The sequence below is a fragment of the Chlorocebus sabaeus genome, chromosome 15 (genome assembly GCF_047675955.1).
Source record: "Chlorocebus sabaeus isolate Y175 chromosome 15, mChlSab1.0.hap1, whole genome shotgun sequence".
Lineage (NCBI taxonomy): Eukaryota > Metazoa > Chordata > Mammalia > Primates > Cercopithecidae > Chlorocebus > Chlorocebus sabaeus.
Genome location: NC_132918.1, coordinates 60,800,570 through 60,823,291, shown reverse-complemented (window position 1 = coordinate 60,823,291; position 22,722 = coordinate 60,800,570). Strand labels below are relative to the sequence as shown.

At 46.7% G+C, this 22,722-nt stretch overlaps 1 protein-coding gene and 1 non-coding gene across 2 annotated transcripts in view; one reads left to right on the top strand and one right to left on the bottom strand.

Moving 5' to 3' along the window:
• The first annotated feature begins 1,214 nt into the window (after positions 1-1,214).
• The window catches only part of SH3BP5 (SH3 domain binding protein 5), a 76,443-nt gene continuing 54,935 nt past the window's right edge, over positions 1,215-22,722 (top strand). Inside the window, exons 1-2 of the mRNA XM_008009177.3 lie at positions 1,215-1,530; positions 3,237-3,299. Coding sequence (XP_008007368.2) covers positions 1,393-1,530; positions 3,237-3,299 — 201 coding nt within the window. The 5' untranslated portion in view covers positions 1,215-1,392. The remainder of the gene's footprint in view (positions 1,531-3,236; positions 3,300-22,722) is intronic.
• LOC119626096 (small nucleolar RNA U13) lies at positions 17,118-17,226 on the bottom strand. The gene has a single exon (XR_005242285.1). It is a non-coding gene; the product is annotated as a small nucleolar RNA U13 (small nucleolar RNA).

Below are 22,722 nucleotides of genomic sequence, written 5' to 3'. Positions count from 1 at the left end.
TAGGAGTAACCCTCTAGCCTAGTTTCTGACAAAACCACCAGAAGCAGGAGTATTTATTTATTTGAGAAGGGGTCTGACTGTATTGCCCAGGCTGGTCTTGAACTCCTGGCCTCAAGTGATCCTTGTGTCCTGGCATCTCAAAGAGCTGGGATTACAGATATGAGCTACCATGTCGTGCCAGACACAGGTTTTGTAAGGTGGTTTTGATGATAGGTTCTCAGAAAGAAGCTCCATTCTCAAGCAAATTTGTCCACCAAACTCAGAGCAGATGGGCTACAGGCCTCCGTGTAGAACATGTGCACGTTCTGCATTTCTCAAAGGAAGGAGATGTGAGCAGCTATGTGCTCACCTGCTTTGCCAAGGTCATCCTTTGGGTTCCCCTGACATCACAGTGGCCCTGACATTTCATAAAAGCACACACATGCCTCTTCAGTTTGATCTTTTCGGATGCTGTGTCTGCCAGGCCAACTCTGTCTCCCTACTTGTTGATGGTGGGCAGGAAGTCTCACTAATTCATAAATTCTTGGCCAGAGTGTGCCCATCAACAGGGGTTACACTTGCCACCTCCTTAAAAAGGCTGTGTCAGCCCACAGGCATCCCAGCTCAATGCACTCTCCATGCTTCCTGGCTATTCAGGTAGGATCGCCGCACCTCTGTGTTTGGTACGCGGCTCGCCCAGAGAGGCTGCAGCCTTCGGCAATGCATCCGTGCACGGAGCTCCAGCTGGCTCTCCTCTCTACACTCCTGTGTCTATATAAGCGCATATTTTAGTTTGCTTTTCTGGGGAAATCTTTGAGTAGGTGCCATTCCCAAGGTTCGCTCAAGGGGAGGAATGTGCTTTGGGTACAGGGTTTCGGCAAGTCTTGGTCCTGAGGTCCAGGGTCACTAAGCCCAGGCTTCGGAAGGCGACTTCAGCGTGAAAACACCCCACACCTCCTACCACACACAACGCTCTTCGGAGGAGGGCGGGAGAAGGGGACTCCCGAAAGCGGGAGGCTTGCGTTACGCAGTTGAGATATATCCGGGCTGCTAAGTTACAAGGGGGTGGGGGCTCTCCTATTTTGCCACCTTGGAGATGTGGAGGGAGCTGGGGTTTTGTGACGGAGACCTGGGTAGCTGGGACTGGCCGAGGAGCGCGCGGCCGGGGCGGGACGGGGGCGGAGCGGGCGCTGCACTGACTGCCGCGGCAGAAAGGGGGCGGCCGCGCCCATTTCCTCTGCTCCGCCGCGGCCAGAGGAATCCGCTTCGGCTAGCTGTGCCTCCCGGGTGTCGGCCCCGGCGGCTCCCCGACCGTGCCCGGCTGTGGCGAGGCGGCTCCAGCCCAGCCTGTGGCGGCCGCGACCTCCAGGGCGCTCCGGAGCCCACTGCGCGGCGCGCCTGGCGACTGCCCGCATGGACGCGGCACTGAAGCGGAGCCGCTCGGAGGAGCCAGCAGAGCTCCTGCCGCCTGCACGGGACGAGGAGGAGGAGGAGGAAGACGGGATGGAGCAGGGGCTGGAGGAGGAAGAAGAGGTGGACCCCCGAATTCAGGTAGGGCGCGCGGGTCACCCCGCATCCGGGCTTCGCGAGGGCTGCTGCGGAGGTCGGCGTCTACGCGTACATCCACTTCGCAGCCCCCAGTGACTGTGGTCAGGGGACTGGCGGCTACATACGGTGGCAGGAGACGATCTGTATGCTCTGTTTCATCGTCTCCACAATGAGGAGGCTACAGTGCCCGCGTGGATGCGGCCTGACTCTATTGCGGGGAGCCCCCCGCAGACCCCTAGCAGGATCGGGGTCGCCGCCGCGTGCCTGGTGGTTCGGGCGGATGTGCAACAAAGGGAAAAAGGGGGCGGGGGCGCCATGGTATCCTCGGGGGTACCCCCCGCCCGGCCGCCACGGCACCGCGGGCAAGGCATGGCCTCCAGGCTCTGCGAGGAGGGGTCGCCCGCGTGGGCGCCGGGCACCGTAGGCGGGTGGGCGTTGCCCGCCCCTGCAGCGCGGGCTGGCACTGGTGCCCCGAGTGCAGAGTCCTCACCTGCCAAGGTGCCCGGCCTGAGCCGTTTTCCTTCTCTGATTCATTGTTAGAGAACTGAGCGTCTTATTGTCACCACCGGCTCAACGTTCCGCCTGGCCTGAAATTGCTTAAAACCCTGCTTTTCCTTGTTGCGAGGTTGGGCAGGAACAGAAATCAGGGACAACTGATGCGCAAAGCTGACGCGTGGAGGCGGCGAGGGGATTGGGCTGGCTGACTGTGCCTCCATTTCCAAGAGAGATGATTAAAAAACAATTTCCAAGCCGAGATCTAGGAGTGACAGTTTAACCTCTTCACCCCGAAGCAAAAAGCAGAGCAAATCCCTTTCTAAGACCCGTTTTATTCTACCTTTTCAGTAAATCATTTTTGAAAAATTGCTTTTAAGCATGCTCTGTAATTTCTGGATCCCTAATTGGTTTTTTAGTGCCCAGATCAATTTAAAAGCTCACTTAACTCAGTGGTTAGGGTTTAAATGAATTGTTTTGTCAGGTTAGCAAGATAAAGATCAGGTGGAAAAAAAAACCTTGCATTAGGAATGCTATTAATTAAAATAATTGGTTTGGAATAAATCGTGTGTTATTGGTATGGGATTATGTTAGCAAGATCCTTTGTTTGCATAGTAAAGATGAGTTAAGTTCATGTTGGATGCTTTTTACAAAATGTCAGTTTGTAAATGTTTATTAAAATGAATGGGATTAAAGCTAGTTTAAAACATCCAGCTAAGTAGGTTGAATAATTGGCAGTGTGAAAAGATTTTCACCCTTTACAGAAAAATAATTCTGGTGAGTTAATACCAGAATTCTGCCCTTGATGATTTCACTGGGTTTATATTTTTGGCCTGGCCTTGCTTATTGTCTTTTATTGTTTTCTAAGCAAAGTTCTTGCTCAAGGCAGATGGTGCTGTTTTGATGAGGCCATTAAACCATTTGTAACAGGTGGGATTTACCTGAAGGCACATACTTGGAATATTTGACCTCTGACAAATTCCAAATGTCTCTGAAGACATTGTCAAAAAGGATGCCCTCAAGAAAATGGTTTCAGAAATGCTGACATTCATTTGCTTTTCTAGCCAAGCCTCGACTGTTTGCCTTAAGAATTAATACCGATTCTTCCCTTTTCCTGCAAACTGGGCTGGGGTGATTTTTCAGGTTATGGACTGAGTTATATTGGAAACAAAAGACGGATCCCGTAAGTCTTTTTCTCTCCCTCTTTTCTTCACCAGGGAGAACTGGAGAAGTTAAATCAGTCCACGGATGATATCAACAGACGGGAGACTGAACTCGAGGTACAGAGAGCTGAATTCCTGTTCTTGGTGAAGTGATGTCACTCACACCGGCACAAGGCTGGTTAATTTTGTCTTCATAGCTGGAGGGTTATTGCTGGACCCCCCTCCTTGGGAGTTGAGCAACAGCTCCCTGACAGAATAAAATACACCACTGAGCTCAACCTGTGGGCGGAACGCATGTGGATCCAATTTCACATGTTGTTTTTCATTATGGAAGCTCCATGGGGCCTAAATCAAGTCTGTGCAGAGCGTTACACAACGCCTAAGCCCCAAGTTTTCATGTGACTGAAAGGATAGAGGGGAAAATTAGCTGAACTCTTTAATGGAGAATAATGAATGAGCTCACAAAATCTCTTACATGTTCAGGGCGGTTCCTGCCATTTGTCCTGGAAAGCGTTGTGTTGTTTCCTGTGACTTTGACCATTTCTTGACTTTCCTGTCCTAATAACTCACCCCCGCCTTCTGCCTTCCTGCTCATTTCTTTATTGTCTGCTTGTGCATAGAATATAATTATAATGGTAACAAAAAGCTGTTTAGACTGGAAAGGCCTTTCCTACTGGGAAAAATCTTGGGAGACTAAAACTTGATTTAGATTTCATGTGCATTTTCCAACTGGAGTGTAAACAAGTTAGCATTCATCACAGCCTCTCATTAGTTTCCACCCCTTTCCAGTAGTGGGTGCTTTTACCACCCATCAGCATATTTGAACAACCACTGTATGTATTCAGGAGACTGTGAATTGACTGTCAGAGCCCTGAAGGGACTCTCAGCACAGTTTCCCAGTGCAGGGAGCTGTTGGCAAAGTCTGTTTCTGTAGCAGAAGAAATAGCAAAAGTCAGTGGAAGGGACAAGAAGCACATGGTCCCTGAGAGTGAGGGTGTGGGAGATAGGAATATAATCTGCCAGGATTCACAGGCAGCCTTGATTTCTGCTGCATGCGTAGGCCCTGGAGTTACCAAATCTGGATGTAGCAATGTGGATTAAAAAGTCTGTTGCTCTGAGCTGTGTGAAGGGTTATCGCTCACCACCTCCATTTCCATCGTAGGTGTACAAGAACACGGGCTGTCTTTCTCCCTAAGTGAAGTAAAATCTAGTTTATTTACATTTCTTTCACTTATGAATTGAGTCTGTCTGTCATGTGCGGTAACCGAAACCTCTTAGGATCTCAGATTTCTAATGCATTAAACAACAAAACCCTTACCATTCCTGTAGGGCTTTAGCATTTACAGACTGTTTTTTACACGTTTTATCTCATTCCATCCTGTCACACCAGCCTAGAGCTATGCTGTCCCATATGGTAGCCATGTGCAACGTATGGCTATTTGAATTTAATTAATTTTTTTTTTTTTGACACAGAGTCTTACTCTGTCGCCCAGGTTGGGGTGCAGTGGTGCGATGTCTGCTCTCTGCAACCGCCACCTCCTGGGCTCAAGTGATTCTCATTCCTCAGCTTCCTAAGTAGTTGGGATAACAGGTGTGTACCACCATGCCTGGCTAATGAGTTTAATTAAAATTAAGTAAGACAAAATTCTGTTCCTCAATCACAATAGCCATGTTTCAAGAGCCCAGTTGCCACTATATTAAACAGTCTAGTTGCCACTGTATTAAACTACTATCATCATAGAATGTTCTGGCCTGGAGAACTAGGAGGGGAGGGACTATTTGCTTTCCAGATAAGGACTCAGAGGCTTAGCATTTTATGATGATGCCTCAGAGGCAGGGCTCCCATCTTATAGTCCCAGGCATTTTCCAGATCTCCTCCAGTTCCTGCATTCTATTATCCCAGTGCAGTGGTGCAAACACAGCTCACTGCAACCTCAAACTCCTGGGTTCAGGCAATCCTCCTGCATCATCCTCCCCGGTAGCTGAGACTACAGGTGCATGCCACTATACCCGGCTAATTTTTCATATTTTTAAACTTTTTTGTAAAGATGGGATCTTGTTCTGTTGACCAGGCTGTTCTTGAACTCCAGGCCTCAAAGTGATCCTCCCACCTTGACCTCCCAAAGTGCTGGGATCACAGGCATGAGTTACCATACCCATCCTGGAAATGTTCTTCTTCCTACCCTTCCCCCACCCCCCACCCCCACCCCCCGCCCCGCACCGCACCAAGGCATTGATTGATTCTAATTGCTCGCCTACTATGTGCTGGCCTCTGTTCTGGGTAATGAACAAGATGGCCCACATCTCAGCCCCTAGGGTGCTTACCTTCTTGGGGTGAGATTGGTTAATCTGTTAAATTCTTTTTAGCCTGACTTTTGAATCCTATTTCTGAATACACTTGGGTATTTGTGTGTCACAGGAAGCCACCGGACAGGTGTTTCCTGCCTGACTCTGGAGAGCGTTTGGAGCCCTGTGAGAGGCCAACTGGAGGGTGTGAGGGGGGTGGCCAGGGCTGGGCTGGGTTGCTGGCTGGCCTTTTCACGGTATTATAACCAAGACTGACTCATAGAAATATAATACGGGCTACATAAGCAATGAAAAACTCCCTAGTAGACACATTAAAAATGAAAAATAAACAGCTGAAATGAATTTAAATAGTTTGTGTAACCCGGAATATCCAAGACAGTACAATTTCAACATGGACTTGCTATTAAAAAATTACTGATATTTTACATATATTTTTATACTAAGTCTTTAAGATCTTTGGCATATTTTACACTTAAGGCACATTTCACTTGAGACTAGACATGTTTCAAGTGTTAGTAGCTACACGTGGCACTGGGAGGCACATGTTTAATAGGTGTTTTCTGTCACAAAGGAGCCAGGTGGGATTTCACCCTTCACGCTGGGCACCAGCTGCTTGTCAGATACCGTTGACCACTGCATTTATGTGGGTGAACGAGACAAAGACCTTGCCCTCCAGGAGTTTACGTTTTTGGTTGGAGTGAGGAGCAGAGAGGGGGTAATAATTACTGGTGGTAATAGCTACAGTAAGAAATGTGACAGACACTGGAGGGGCGCTGCGGGAGGACATCTGAGCAGATGCCTGCAGGAGAGCCCCTGCAGAGGAACAGGTGGAGTGAGCCACTGGTGGTCAAGGGGAGTATGCCCAAGGATAGGGGGCAGGAAAATGAGCCATTTTAATATACAGTCGAGTCTTTTGTTTTTTTCCTGCGACGGAGTCTCACTCCGTCACCCAGGCTGGAGTGCAGTGGCGCGATCTCGGCTCACTGCAACCTCTGCCTCCTGGGTTCAAGCGATTCTCCTGCCTCAGGCTCCCAAGTAGTAGCTGGGATTACAGGCGCCCGCCACCATGCCCAGCTAATTTTTGTATTTTTAGTAGAGACAGGGTTTCACCATGTTGGCCAGGCTGGTCTTGAACTGGCTGATCTTGAACTCCTGACCTCATGTCGTCATCACCGCCCCCCGCCCCCCGCTGCCCCGCCCCACCCCACCCCACCCATCTCAGCCTCCCAAAGTGCTGGGATTACAGGTGTGAGCCACCGTGCCCCGTCTTGTTTTTGCAGTACTTGTATTCCATAAAGTTGTGAACACTGAATTAGTGAATACGGAACCACTGTTGTAGGGAAAATGCAGGGCTCGGAGCAGGCCTGTGGTCACATCATTTTCATCAACTGATCAATATTAATCTTTTCAGTTTCCATTAAAAGACACTTTATTTACTATATACTATTGATTCATTAGCATTGAACTCAGGGCCACTTACCTAACATGTATTTTCCCTGTAAGCCATATCACAGCCTGCTTATGCTCAGGAGTGCTCACAGACAGCACTTCAGCACTCCCCTTCTGGGCCATTTTTAACAGCAAAATCACCAAAGAAAGCACAGAAGTGTGAAAGACATGGCACTAAGTAGACCATGAAAAGGACACTTGTTTACAGGCTGGGCACTGAAAGGAGGAGGTGGAGTGTCGCTCCTGCGCGTGTCGGTGAGTGAACCTGAAAGGGCTGCGTGTATTGATTTTGGGGTTACGTATAAATTTTAGTGAGTAGATGAATTCACAAGTATGGAATTGGCAAATAATGAAATAGTTTACTTTCAGGGACCCCAGGGGAAGGTATTTTGCTGTCCCCATTTCCTTTCCCTTTGCCTTTTGATTGCGATCTGGGGCATTCAGCACCTCTCATGGTTTTTGTCTGATGAAGCTGAATTGGTGACCAGGCTTGTGGTAGCTGCGAATGTGCTCACACACTGTGCTGCAGTTGTCCGTGGGTAGCTGTAGACCAAGGTGTTGCTCCTGAGGTCCACATTTAACACCCCATTTCTTGTCTTGGCCGTTTAAATTCCAGATTGCAAAAGGGCCTCTGGCAGCCGTCTGCCGTGTCACTTGGATGTCTGTCTCTTCCTGCAACCTGGGTTTGCCTCTGACCTTATTTTGAACAGTGTTGGGTCTCCTTTGCACTCTGATTTATATCAGCGAAAGCCAACCTTTTTAAGCTGTTAAAGGAGGAACCTTTTAACCAGAGAGGCCTTGGATATAAGCCTGATGTTTTAAGTTAGGAAAATAAACATTTTCCCACAGATCCAGTGATCCGTCAGCTTTATTTATTTATTAATGAGACAGGGTCTCGTTCTGTCACTCAGGCTGGAGTGCAGTGGCACAGCCTCGGCTCACTGCAGACTCTGCCTCCCGGGTTCAAGTGATTCTCTAGCTTCAGCCTCCCAAGTAGCTGGGACCAAAGGCGCACACCACCACGCCTGGCTAATTTTTGTATTTTTAGTAGAGACGGGTTTTGCAATGTTGGCCAGGCTGGTTTCAAACTCCTGAGCTGAAAGCAGTCTGCCTCCCTTGGCCTTCCAAAATGCTGGGATTACAGGCGTGAGCCACTGTGCCTGACCAGCTTTTTAATTCACTAAGTATTTCTTGAGCACCTACTACGTGATGGGGGCAGTTTTCGGTGATGGGGACAGAGCAGTGAAGAGACCAGACTGAAGTCCCTGCTCTTCCGAGGCTTACATTGCAGAGGGGGTGGAAAACGCAATAAAGAGTTAAAGTATGCACAGTAGGTTATCTGATGTATGCGAAGGAGGCGAAGAGCTGGAAGGGGACTCAGCTGGTGGGTGTTTGGAGGCAAGGGGAGGGAGAGGAATGCAGTATTATCTGGAGAGAGTGAGCAAGCCTCAGGCCATGTGGGGGAAGAACATTCCAGCTGGAGGGCGCATCTGTGCTAAGATGGGAGTGGGCCTGGCCTAGCTGAGGACCAGCAAGGGGGCCTTGTGCCAGGCTTGGGTGAGTAATGGATGGAAGAAGAGGTGATGAGTCAGAGATAAATGGGTCATTCAGGTGTGTGACAGCCCTGCCAGGTGAGGTAATAAAACTCAGTATGCTGATGTAATTTTAAAATGCCTAGTATATAGGTCTCTTTTCAAATGTTTGTTAAAACAGATGCCACACTGAGAATTTCTAAGTCTCATCAGAATAAAGATTTGTACTATTTCATGCCCACATATATGTGGTTTTAAGCACAACATGTAGTGTTTTCATCATGTCCCGTGCTTGCTCTGAAAGTGGGCTGTTCCAGGACTGTGAAGGGGTCCTTTCTTTTCCTCGTTGCTGAGGTCAGGTGGGAATAGTTTCTGCTTATACTGGCAGGGTGGTTTGAAAAATCTTTGTTTCTGAGTATCTGTGTTCCTCAAACTCGCTTAAGCCAGCACTCATTATCTCTGCCTTTCCTCCCTCCAAAAACCAGCAAATGCTTTCTCTTAAAAACAAAACCTAAAACTTTTTTTTTTTTTTTGGACCCAAGGAGCAATGGTAGAACCAAAAACTCTGTTTTGAGCTTAGAAACTTGGAGGTGAGGGTGAACTGGAAGCCACCTGGCCCCTCTTTCATGAATTATTAGCACAAATCAGGAGAAAAATTCCTCTATCAAAGGACAGTGATACGTCCCAGCACTTTCTCCATTAAAACATGTGTGGGTGGAATGCACTAGGGACTAGGTCCTGCAAGACTAAGTTTTGCTTGGAAGGAACTGCTAGGGAATGTTTGAAGCAATAGATAGACCGGGGGAGGGAGGAGTAACTGTTTCTTGAAGCTGCACCAGATTCCAGGCCTGGTGGCAGGCTGCCCGGTCTGGGCTGGCAGAGCCCCTGCAGCCCCGACCTTCTTGTACACAGGTGAGATCTGGTTGAAGTAAACATTGGCCTGGAGGCCTTCCTGCAGCAAAGACTGTGTGGGGTGCTGGGGACCAGGGTGGTCAACAGATAATCAGGCATGTCCCTGCCTCAAGGAGCTTGCCATCTCCTGGATCCAAGCGAGCAATTGCAGTCGGGGGAGGGGGATTCTGGGAGAGTCTCTCAGGGCCCTTTGGGAGTCCAAAGCTTTGTTGAAATAGGGGGCATCAGAGTTGAGGTCTACAGACCCCAAATAGTCTGAAGATAACATCCAAAGCAGCCTTAAAGTGGAGGAGGAAGAGAGCTGATGGTGCAGACATCGTCTGCAGGATGAGGAAGGCTGGGGTGGGGAGAGCTGGAGTGTTAACAGGGCCTTTGGTGATTGACTGATTGTAAAGAAAAAACATGTGTGGTCTTTGCGTCTCTTCAGGGTAGCCTGAGCCAGGGCTGCTGCGCTGCCCCCACGGCTCTGACTTGAAGTTTGGCCATCAGAATGGTGGTACTTAAGGTCTTGGGCTTCAGTCATCCCCCCAGACTGCTTATTTCCCTTTGGGGAAGGAGGTGAGTGGGGAAACATTTGAAACTTGTGGAGTGGGCCTAGCTATAGGACAGCTGGCAAAGCTTGGCCTCTGGAGCCAGACTGTCTGACGCTGAATCCCAGCTCCGCTTGTCATAGCTGTGGGACCTCTGGCAGGTTATGTAATCTCTGTGCCTCAGTTTCTTCTTCTTTAAAATGGGATTGTGTCTCAGTTTTTGCTGTGAAATAACCAAAGCCCAACGCCATGGGGAAGGGCAGGTGGAGGGAAGACAGCGGTCCTGACATCAGGTGATACAGGTTGAAATCAGAGGTCTGCTGACTTCTAGGGATACTTGGCACATGGAAGCCGCAGTCTTCTCATCTTTGGATCTGGGGGCTGCGATTCTTGCCTACATCCCTGGGTGACCTGGAGGATGGTAAGGGATGCTGTTTGAGAGCTGCCCGGCCTGAGTGGACAAGAGGGCCCCCTGTGTGTTTGGCTGGCAGGGAGGGCTGAGACCCGCTGGGCGCTGCAAACAGAGAAGGTTCCAATGAGATGTCCACTGGGGCCAAACTGGCCATGGGGCCTGGCAGTAGCTCTGTTCTCTCCCCCCGGTCCTGCCATGACCTTTCTTTGTCAGATTGGCCCTGGGAAAGGGGCCAGAGGGAGGGCTCGTACAGGCCAGGATTGCAGTGAGATGGACTTTGTCATCCCTGGATCAGCAGGGCATTGCGCTGTGGCCTGTCTGCTATGATGTGACAATTAGTTTCCCTGAGTGAGCCCTGCTTGCTTGCTTGCTTGATTGATTGATTGATTTTTTTGAGACAGAGTCTCAAAAACTGGAGTGCAATGGTTTGATCTCAGCTCACTGCCACCACGGCCTCCTAGGTTCAAGCGATTTTCGTGCCTTAGCCTCCTGAGTAGCTGGGATTACAGGCATGTGCCACCACACCCGGCTGATTTTTGTGTTTTTGGTAGGGTTGGGGTTTTGCCATTTTGGCCAGGCTGGTCAACCCCTGACCTCAAATGATTCACCCACTGCAGCCTCCCAAAGTGCTGGGATTACAGGCATGAGCTACCTACCACGCCCAGCCTCCTGCTTTGTTTTTGTTTTTTCCTGAGACAGTGTTGGTCTCTGTTGCCCAGGCCGGGGTGCAGTGGCACAATCATAGCTCACTGGAGCCTCGAACTCCTGGGCTCAAGTTATCCTCCCACCTCAGTCTTCTAAGTAGCTGGGACTACAGGAGCGTGCCACCATGCCTGGCTAATTTTTGTTTTTGTAGAGATGGGGGTCTCTCTATGTTGCCCAGGCTGGTCTCGAACCCCTGGACTCAAGCAGTCCTCCTGCCTCGGCTTCCCAGAGTGTTGGGATTACAGGCATGAGCCACCGCTCCCGGCCTCCCAGTCTGTTCTTGGACAGACTGACCGTGAGGACAGTTGTGACACTGGTAAATCGCAACCTTGTGTTCTCCTTTCCCTCCCCAGAACCTGTCCACTTATGCACATGTTGGCTCATGAACAAAGATTCTGCCTTGCTTGGGGGCGTTAGCATTTTAAGAGTGGCCTTTCACTTTAAAAAAAGATGATGTGTGAATATGGACAAATGGCCACGGTCTACTTAGTGGGGGCAAAAAAACTATACATAAAATATATATAAAACTACAGCATATATAAAACTATATATATAGTAAAAGAATATATGCATATGAGAAGACAGGCCTAACATAGTTATTCTTTTTTTTTTTTTTTTTTTTTTTGAAATGGAGTCTCACTTTGTTGCCCAGGCTGGAGTGCGGTGGTGTGATCTTGGCTCATTGCAACCTCTGCCTCCCAGGTTCAAGTGATTCTCCTGCCTCAGCCTCCCAAGTAGCTGGATTACAGGTGCCCACCACCATGCCCAGCTAAGTTTTGTATTTTAGTAGAGACGGGGTTTCACTATGTAGGTCAAGCTGGTCTCGAACGCCTGACCACAAATGATCCGCCTGCCTTGACCTCCCAAAGTGCTGGGATTACAGGCGTGAGCCACCATGCCCGGCCCTAACATAGTTATTCTTGTGTGGGTCAAAGAATGTGAACTGCTTGTTACCAATTATGGTGAAATAAACGCAGAAATTGAGAGTAAGACTTTAGAATTTTTTTTTTTTTTGGCAATTTGATGTTGTGACATCCAGGTGGCATTTTACTTTCCTAGTTTGTTTTTATTCTACAGAAGTATTGATTTACGGTGGATTGGATGAGGGAAAAATCCATCACCACATTGTTTGAGAAACCTGGCTCTAGAAAAATGTACCCTCAGATGTTACCAGTTGTTGTTGCTAGCTTCTGAGGATGCTGGTGGTTTGTAGTTTTCGTTTCTTGGTGTTTCGTGAAATATTTACAATGACCATATGTTATAATTTTCAGGGGATGGGGGTGGGGAATGAAGCTTGTTGTTAAAAAAAAAAAATGTCTTTATAGGCCAAAGAAATGAATTTCTCTGGAAGGAATTTCAGGAACTATGAAGGCTGATGGGAAAAACTTCGGATTGGTTGTTCCTGCCTTAATTGTAGATAAACCCCGATGTTGTGGGTTTGCTTGATGAATTAGCGTATTGTTCAGCTACTGTAGTTGTAATTCATGGAAGGGTGAAAAGTGCTTTAAAGGCACTTTAGGGTCTTCTACAGCCAAGAAACCCTCGTATATATGCTTATTTAGAAAACACAATAAATCAAGATATAATGGAAAATATTACAAATATTAAGAATATTTAGATATTTGAACTTAGTTACTCTATGTATTTGACCATTAGCATCATTTCTAAATGGATAAATGTGGGCATATATAGGTTTTCTTGCACAACTTCATTCATGGATCCACATTAGCAAAATGCTGTTAGTGGCCAAAACATGTTCTGGCCATTGGCTAGAACATAGAAATAGCTGTCTAATATTGACATAGACTGTATTGCCTTAAAAAAACTAGGCATGTCTTCCTTTTAACCTGCAAAGATCAACAAGATAATACACAAACTCTCCTGGCCCCTCAGCTGAAACCCATGGCAGGGCCATAAGCGCTTGCTATTGCAGTACCTGCCGACTTCCCTACAAATCATGTGACTGTATCCCCAGCTGTGTTCAAGGTGCCTTCCCTCTGACTCTGAGTGTCATCTCAAAAGAAGACAGGCTATGGGGGTTGATGGATTCATTGCTATCCCTGTGGTTAATGAGAATCTTCAAATCCCCAAGTTGACAGAGATCTGGTCCCTGTGGACTGTAGCCTTTTAATTTTGTGCTGTTATTTTTCTTTGTCAGCATTTGTTGTAGGGACTTTAACATAGTGGTGTGTGTGTGTGTGTGTGTGTGTGTGTTTTGGCTGGATGAATTAAACATCTATTGAACCTCATCCTTTGGCAGGCAGCCCAGGTATCTTTGCCCAGCCTTTCTCTGTGAGAGTTACTTAGTCTGCCGATTGCCACGTAGATGTTTCCAGCCTTAAAGACTATACTGCTTTTTTGTAGTGCATTTTAACCAAGAGTATCACAGAATTTGCAAAGCAGCTCTTGGAGAGCTCGGCAAGTCAGCCCCTTTCATTTCCTTAAAGGAAGATGGAAAAAATTTTGTTCTATTCTTGCTTGATTTTTTTTTTCCTTTGCTGTGTTTTGCTGGATTATCTAAGAGATGTTAGTGTTTGTTCTGACAGAAAGAAACTGCTATCAGGGAGACAATGAGAGGAATATCCGCTGTTTATTATAACTGCAGCTCAGCCCTCTTAATATAAATCTTTTATTGTTTGGCATTAAACCCAACCAAAACATGATGAATGGGGTTTGGTTGTCTTCATTCACCACACCCTTTTGTTTCCAGCATGCGAAAGGATTCAGCTTCGTGTTGCTAGATTTGAAGCCCACAGATTTAATGTTCTCTTACTTGATTTTTGGCTTTATTGGAAGAAGAAACGGGGTGTGCTTCTTCTTCATTGTTCTGGTTACTGTTTCTCCATAATTATCCCAAGCCTTAATAGCTTAAAACAACTGTTTTATTTTGCCTATGATCTGTGGGTTAGGAATTTGGAGAGGGTTTTGAGAGGTCTCAGCTGGGCGGTCCTTGCTTGAGGAGTTTTGTGCAGTCAGATGTCAGCCTGGGTTGTAGTCATTTGAGGGCTTGGTTGGATGTCTGAGATGACCTACGCTTGTGTTTGACAGAGGATACTGGCTCTGAAAGCTTATGCTGAGAGCTCAGCTGGAGTTGCAACCAGCGTGCCTACGTGTGACCTTTCTCGTGTGGTACTTTCGCTTCCTTTTGGTTTCTGGCTCCTTCCAGAGTGAGTGTCCTAAGATGACCAGGTGGGAGCTTCATGGCTTTTTCTGACTGAGCCTTGGAACCACCAGAGTAGCTCTTCTATTCTAGTCTGTTGGTCCAAGCAGTCATGAGCCCACCTGGATTCTAATTCTTCTTGATCCTGGGGCAGTGCTAAAGAATTGTCGGCCATATTTGAAAACTGCTACCCTCATGGTGATGTAGAGACAGTGGCTTATTTTGAGGCCCGTAGGACATATACTTTCTTCCTTTCCTCCCTTGCTTTCTGTGGGGAGACTTCATAAACAACCATGTTTCAGTGTCTTCTTGAGGTGCTTTAATGGTTAACCAGCCAGCAAAGCAAGGACTTTGGTTAGTATTCCCGGTGACCTCAAATAAGCCAGCAACCATAAAGGCAAGATGGACAGTTTTTAGTGATGCTGTGGGTCTTGCCATAGGAAATTCTTTGCCACTTTGCCCATTTCTTAAAAATTTTGCCTGAGAAAAAAAAGATGGCATGGCTTCAATGCCTATTAGAAAAAATTAGTGGAGCCTAGAGCCAGAGGTACTACAATAATTAGACAGATGCTTTATAATTCAGGGTGGTAGGGTTCTAAAGCCCCTTGGGCAATTCCAGATAGATATGCTGTTTTCTTTCCCTGCCACTGGTTTTGCTGGGTCTTCTCTGGGGAAAGAGTCCTGGTATTGCACTTATTTGATAGAAATTACATCTACTTCCCCACTTGGAACTTGTTAAAACCACACTTCAATGTTGTGAAACTTAGGGTCAAAAAAAGCATAGGAGGCTGGGTGCAGTGGCTCACTTCTGTAATCCCAGTACTTTGGGAGGCCAGGGCAGGGCCAGCAGATCTCTTGAGGCCAGGAGTTCAGGGCTAGCTTGGCCAACATGATGAAACCCTATCTCTACTAAAATACAAAAAAGAAAAAATAGTAGCCAGGTATTGTAGTGCATGCCTGTAATTCCAGCTACCTGGGAGGCTGAGGCACAAGAATCATTTGAACCTGGGAGGCGGAGGTTGTAGTGAGCCAAGGTCACGCCACTGCACTCCAGCCTGGGTGACAAAGCGAGACTCTGTCTTAAAAAAAAAAAAGCATAGGAAAACTTTTTTCTTGGAGCGGATAGAAACTAAACTACATAGCTCCATAGCATATGATGGTGGAAAGTGTGGGCTTTAGAGCTCAGAGCTGGATTTGAATTTGCTGCCTCTTAATGTGCTGTACAGTCTTGGTAAGTTATATTAGCTTATCTGGGTTTAATTTCCTTCCAAAATGTGAAGGGCAATACGGATCTTACCAGGGCTGTTAAGGGTTAAATATGGTGATGTTTGTAAAGCGTCCGGCATGGTACCGGGCATATATGTCCAACAAATGTTGGTCCTTTCCTCCAGCCCCTGAGCCATTTATTAAATAATGGCAACCACTATTTTGTGAAAACAACCACTATTTTGTGAAAGGTTATTATATGCTAAATTTTGTGCTAAGTGGCTTCTATATTTTATCCTATTCATTCTCACAACAGTCCTTCAGAATGTCGATGAGAAAGGGAGGCACTGAGTGAATAAGTCAGTTCTCCCAGGTCACACAGCCAAGGAGTGGTAGAGCCAGGATGCATAATGAATCCAGGAATCTGAGGCTGAAGCCCATGCCCTTAAGTAGTTTGTGTTTGGAGGCATAGCGGATACATATTCTGAGATCCCCACTGAGGCTGCATAGATGAAAGAATGCTAGAGTCTAGGACTTAGGGGACCAGGTTTTCAATCTTCGCCTTGATATTAGTCAGGTATAGATCCTTGGGAGAGGATCTTTATCTCCTGAGATTTCAGTCACTTCATCAGTGAAATGGGAGCATCTAAACCAAAAGATGGGCAAACTTTTTTCCAGCCCCGATATTGTTTGACTGGGATCTCCATTCTGATCTAGCCACATGTTCAATAAATTATGAACCACCTTCAGTCTTGACAGTTGAGGAAATACAAAAGCTCTGTAGTCAGTCTATGCTGTCATAGACTTAAAATTTCATTTTTGTTGAAACAATACTTGGACGTAGTTTTTTTAAAAGAGTCCCTGATAAGTTATAATGCAAAATGAAAGTCCTCTACCTCACTCCCCCGCACCCCTAGTTCTATTCTGATGAAATGATGTTTTTAGCTGTTCCTTCTGGTCATTTCTCCTGTGTCTCTAAAGTTACAGCCGTCGACTTTGACTTTGGCTCTTTTGCATCCTGTGCTCTCCTTTCTTAACATTTTGATTAGCTGAAGGCAGGAGGAGGTTATCTAAAAGCCAGCAGAAGTCAGCCAGCCAGCCTGCCTGGAATGCTGTGGTGGGTGGATGTGTGATTCCTGTGCAGGCTACACTAACTGATCTCCAGAGCTTTCCAAGGCTGGGCCATGAACTCACCATATCGCCCTGATTCTAAGACTTGTGCTAATTATAAAGTGGACCTTGTATTTCATAACAGCTTGGGTGGTGGTTGACACATCAGCCCCAGTAAACATGCACATCAATGGTGTAATCTGTCTGAAATCTACTGATTGTGAATTTTTGAAGAACATGGTGGGTCTTGCAGTTGAGGAAATATGTGAAGCCTCCTGGCGTCAACATGGAAATAGTGCTTTTGTGGTTGAATTCAGTAAAACACTGCTGTTTCAGCATTTCTGCATCCTCTTACTCAAAGAATCCTGTGGATTGAAGAACATGTGTTTGGCCATAAATGAAAAATCACTGGGGTTCCACCAGTCTTTCTAGCTGTGTGCATGAGAGCTTCCTTGCTTACGTGCGTACAGGGTTGTCATGTAGCTTTGGTCCATCCTCCCGGGCCTTGTAGTACTGACCCCTGTGCTTGCTTGCACGTTTAAAGGGCTCATGAGTTTTTTCCTTTGTTCGTGGAGATTTGTACCTTGGGCTATTTTTTTTTTTCTCATTTCATATCAGATGAGTAATGTGCTCACATCATATCATAAGAAAATTCGAGGATGGCATATCTGACACGTGCACGTGAACACCCAATCAGCACACTTATGGACTCCAAAAGGATCTACCTTGGGCTATTTTAAACATTTTTTGGTAATTGGTTCAATTCCATTCTGGTGCCTAAGTAACATCAACAAAAAAGATGAATTGAAAGCAAGTCTTGGCCGGGCATGGTGGTTCACACCTGTAATCCCAGCACTTTGGGAGGCCGAGGCCGAGGCTGGCGGATCATGAGGTCAGAAATTTGAGACCAGCCTGACCAACTTGGTGAAACCCCGTCTCTACTAAAAATACAAAAATTAGCCGGTCGTGGTGGCAGGTGCCATAATCCCAGCTACTCAGGAGGCTGACAGGAGAATCGCTTGAACCCTGGAGGCGGAGGTTGTAGTGAGCCAAGATCGCTCCACTGCACTCCAGCCTGGGTGACAAAGTGAGACTCTGTTTCAAAAAAAAAAAAAAAAAAAAAAAAAGGGAGTCTTTTCCAAATGACATTCTACAAAATATCTGGCTCATATTGTTTAAAAATCGAGGCTATGGAAGACAAAGACTGAAGAACTGTTCCAGATGAAAGAATGTTAGATAACAAAATGCCATGTGTGACTCTTAGATTGGATCTTGGACCAGGAAAACAATTTTTGCCCTTTATTATAAAAGATATTGGTGGGACAGTTGATACAATTTGGAGACAGTTGTAGACCAGATTAATAGCATTGGACCAATGTTAACTTTCTGACTTTGATTATTGTACTCTGGTTATATAAGTGGATGGCCTCATCTTTAGGAAATATGCACCCAAAATATTCCAGGGTAAAGGGGCATGGCGTCTGCATCTTACCCTCATTTTTTCCAAGTTTGAAATTATTTTAAACTAAAAAGTTAAAAAGCCATTTGCCTTAACTCAGCCTCCAAATGGCAGCACTTCCCTTTGGTTATGGAATCACAACACAGGCCAAGGATTGAAAGGAGGCCTGCGATGTTCTGGGAGATGGAACTGGGTGCTCACCTGCTTGTTTAGAAACACTTTATAGTTAGATCAGGGCTCTAAACCAGACCCTTTCTGTCTAGGAGGGAATTGGTTCTACTTAGGCCTTAAAAGGGTCCAAGACCCTTGTTAACCTCAGAGGAGGGAAACTGGAAGAAGAAAACCATGATGACCCCTGTATTTTCTTCGTCTCTGTCCTCTTAATGAAAGGAACTTCTTGGTGGTTCAGATAAGGACAGGCAGTGTGATGCCTTGGAAAGGGTTGGAGTGAAGAAATAGGATCTGGCCTTGTCAAAGTTGTTGAATGCACAGGGCTTGCCCAGAGGGTCTGGAGCCGGGTGATGCCCAGGCTGGGGTTAGACTATCCTGCGTTTTGTTCCACAACCCACTCAAATAGCTTACATTAAAGGGAGGATTTTCTGAAAGGTTGTAGGAGTCTCATGGAACTCAAGGGAGGGGAAGTGTCACTGGCTCTGATGCGTAGGGAAACCACATGTCTCAGTTGGCCCTGGCAGTCTTGGTGGATGCCTGTGGTCCCAGCACAGTTATTAATAGTGCCTCTCCTTATTCTCAAAAGTGTCCTGTTTGATTGATACATCATATGAGTGTGTTGTCACAGGATTGGAATCAGGAGCCCAGGTCACCTCTCACCGCCCCTCCCGTGCCACCTTATGGTTCTCTCCACATTTGCTTTTCTTTGTCTCTCACCTCTGTTTTTGTCTGTCTCTCCCTCCTCTGGTTTCCTCTGTTCTGATTCTTGAGAGAGGGAGTCTTGTATTGGAAACACGGTGGCAAGTCCTCACAGAAGGAAGTAGCAGGTCTGGCTGACATGCTAAGGGGCCCCTACTCCTGAAGTCGATCAGGGCCTGAGATGGGAAAAGAAAAGGACTCAGGGGAAGGGGAATTAGGTCCCTGGTTTCCAGCAGTGATCTTGAAGTTCTCCCCACCTTGAAAATCCTAGTGTGTTCTTCCTATTCCATTTGTATGTGTCACCTTGGGGCTGTTTCACCTGGGTCTTCTAGTTGGATGACACCGACTGCTGTGGAATTGGGCCTGTGCTGTGAGCAGGAGTGTTGTGGCTGGCTCCAGCCCCCTGGTGGTCTTCATCCGTACCCCTGCTCTCTACCTCTGCCTCTTCCCGGCTCCCGCAGCCTCCTGCCTCGGCCTTTCTGGTTTGGCTCCCTTGGGCCCCCACTCTGCCCTGGTGCAGTCTTTGTGCTTCTGTCTCTGCTGCAGAATTCTTAAGGTAGAATCAGCTTGCTCTGGCCCTCAGGGCTATGAAAGCCCCTCACAGTGGGAGCTGGGACTAAGAAGAAAAACCAGACAGAGGCAGGAGGGAAGGCATCCTGAGGCCCCCAAAAAGCATGGCAGGATCTCTCAAAGCAGAGAACGGTCTAGGGCTAGGCCTGTGCTGTGCAGTAGGGCAGCCACTAGCCACACGCAGCTGTTTAAATTATCATTAAGTCTATTGAACCTGGGAGGCGGAGGTTGCAGTGAGCCGAGATCGCGCCACTGCGCTCCAGCCCTGGTGACAGAGTGAGACTCCATCCCAGAAAACAATTAAAAAAAAAAATCACTAAGTTAATTAAGTTTTTATTTTTTGAGATAGAGTCTCGCTCTGTCACCCAGGCTGGAGTGCAGTGGCACGATCCTGGCTCACTGCAGCCTTGACTACCTGGGCTCAAGCAGTCCCCCTGACTCAGCCTCCCGTGTAGTTGGGACTCTAGGCATGTACTGCCACACCAGGTTAATTTATGTATTTTTAGTTGAGATGGGGTTTCGTTGTGTTGCCCAGCCTGGTCTCAAACTCCTGGACTCAGGAGATCCTCCCACTGTGGCCTCCCAAAGTGCTGGGATTACAGGTGTAAGCCACCGTGCCTGGCCCCTTGAAGTTAAATAAAATACAACACTTAGTTGTGCCAGCCACATTTCGAGTGTTTGCTTGGCCACAAGTGGCCGTGGCTTCTGTGTTGGATGGCACAGATGTAGCACATGTCATCCTCACAGAAGTTCCATCAGCCAGTGCTGGAGAGCACTTGCTCCCTTTTCACCCAAGTGCTATTTAAAGTGGTTTCTTTGTGTGTTCTAGTAGCTGCCACAAGTGCTCTTAGAGAATAGATTGGATGGGTGAAAAGAAAGCATGATTTGTATTAGGTTGGTGCAAAAGTAAATGTGGTTTTGCCGTTAAAAGTGATAGTGAATGGAACATTTCAGGTACCTTTACTACTGGCCAGTGAGTCAGATGTTTTCATAGTGCCTTTTATCATAGAATTCTAGTATGTTCCTGCTAATGGAGACTTTTCCATCGTTCTAGGGCTGGATTTCCCTAACTCCACTTATTCTACTGCTGCTGCCATCATTTTTGCCATATTCTAGGACTGCGTGTGCTATTTATTCCATGTTGTCTTTTAAATTGGTTCATGTTTTTACTGTAGTTTTTTTTTTTTTTTTTTTTTTTTTTTTGAGACAGAATTTCACTCTTGTTGCCCAGGCTGGAGTGCAATGGCATGATCTTGGCTCACTGCAGCCTCTGCCTCCCAGGTTCAAATGATTCTCCTGCTTCAGCCTCACAAGTAGCTGGGATTACAGGTGCCCGCCACCACGCCTGGCTATTTTTTTTTTTTTTTGTATTTTTTTTTTGTATTTTTAGTAGAGACAGGGTTTCACCATGTTGGCCAGCCTGGTCTTAAACTCCTGACCTCAGGTGATCCACCCGCCTTGGCCTCCCAAAGTGCTGAGATTACAGGCGTGAGCCACGGCGCCCAGCCTTACTTCAGTTTGAAAAGGAAATATCCTTATTATACATGGAAAACCATCAAAGGAAAATACATTTTTTAAGCAGGTGTTTTTTTAAAGAATAATACATACATAGGGAGTGCCCACCTTGTCAGGGTACAGCTTATGATTTTCAGAGTAATGTTATGTTGTTTCCGGTGGATTTATAGTTCTCCTTATCAAATTCTAGCAGATTCCCCTCTTTATGGAAGGCTCTGAGCCTGGATTAGCTTCCCTTTTCTTTAAGAAAGAGATTAGCAAATGTATTCAGGTGCTGAAGACATTGTGGTACCAAATGAAGTCTTTCTCCCTGACAGAATCAGAAGCATTTAAAAAAGATCTGAGAAGGAACAACTGCTTCATTCTTATTGAAAGTACACTCTTGTCTTTGGTTCAAGAGGGGTCTATGTAGAGCAGGCCCGAGGGCAGGTGCATGCAGCACACTGGAAACTTTTTGGCTACAGGTCCCCCTTCACGTTCTTGGTAATCGTTGAGTACCCCAGAGAGCTTCATTTTTGTGGATAGTATTAATATTCGCCATATAGAAATCAAAAGACATTTATTTCAAAGGTCTATATTCATTAAAATGACAATCAGCCTATTACATGTTAACAAAAATATATTTTATGAAAAAGGACTATTTTTCCAAACAAAAAATTCAACGAAAGAGTAATTGTTTTACATACTTTCGCAAGTCTCTTTAATGTCTGGCTTTAATAGAAGAGCTGATTCTCTCACCTCCTTCTGCATTTCGTGTCATTTCATGCCGTGTCACTGTCAGGTAGCTTCTGGAAAACTCTACTGAACACTCAGAATGACAGTGAAAATGGCCAGTCTTTATTAATGAAAATGGCTTCCATCTTGCAGACTCCTTGAAAAGGTTTCCAGGTGCCCCACCCCCACCAGTGGTTTCCCCAGACCACACTCTGAGAACCACTGGTGAAGTGACTGGCACACTGGACTAGAAAACTGAAGATGGCCGGTCGCAGTGGCTCACACCTGTAATCACAACAGTTTGGGAGGCCGAGGCAGGAGAATTGCTTGAGCCCAGGAGTCTGAGACCAACCTGGGCAACATAGTGAGACCTCATCTCTACGAAAAATTTAAGAATTAGCCAGGTGTGGTCGTACGTGCCTGTAGTCCCAGCGACTTGGGAGGCTGAGATAGGGGCATTGCTTGAGCCCAGGAGGTGGAGGCTGCAGTGAGCCGTGATTGCGACACTGCATCCAGCTTGGGTAACAGAGAGAGATACTGTCTCAAAAAACAAAGAACAAAAAGTACTGAAGATGTCTGCTTTCATCTAACACTTGACACTTACTAGTCCTGTGACCTTATGCAAAGAGATTAGGTCACCTGGAACTCCAGGGCTCCAGTTTTCTTTTGTTTTTCTTTTTTTGAGACAGAGTGTCTGTCACCAGCCTGGAGTGCAGTGGTGTGATCTCAGCTCACTGCAAACTCCACCTCCTGGGTTCAAGCAATTCTCCTGCCTCAGCCTCCCACGTAGCTGGGATTACAGGCACCCACCATGCCCGACTAATTTTTGTGTTTTTAGTAGAGATGGGGTTTTGCCATGTTGGCCAGGCTGGTCTCGAACTCCTGACCTTAGGTGATGTGCCTGCAGCCTCCCAAAGTGCTGGGATTACAGGAGTGAGCCACTGCACCTGGCCTCCAGTTTTCTTATCTGTAAACTCGGGATGGAAATTCTGGCTGAGCCTGTTTTACAGGGTTGTTGTGTGTCTCTCTGCCAAGTGAAAGTGGTATACTTGTAAATGGCATTCATAAGGATCTTTTGAAGTATGGTGT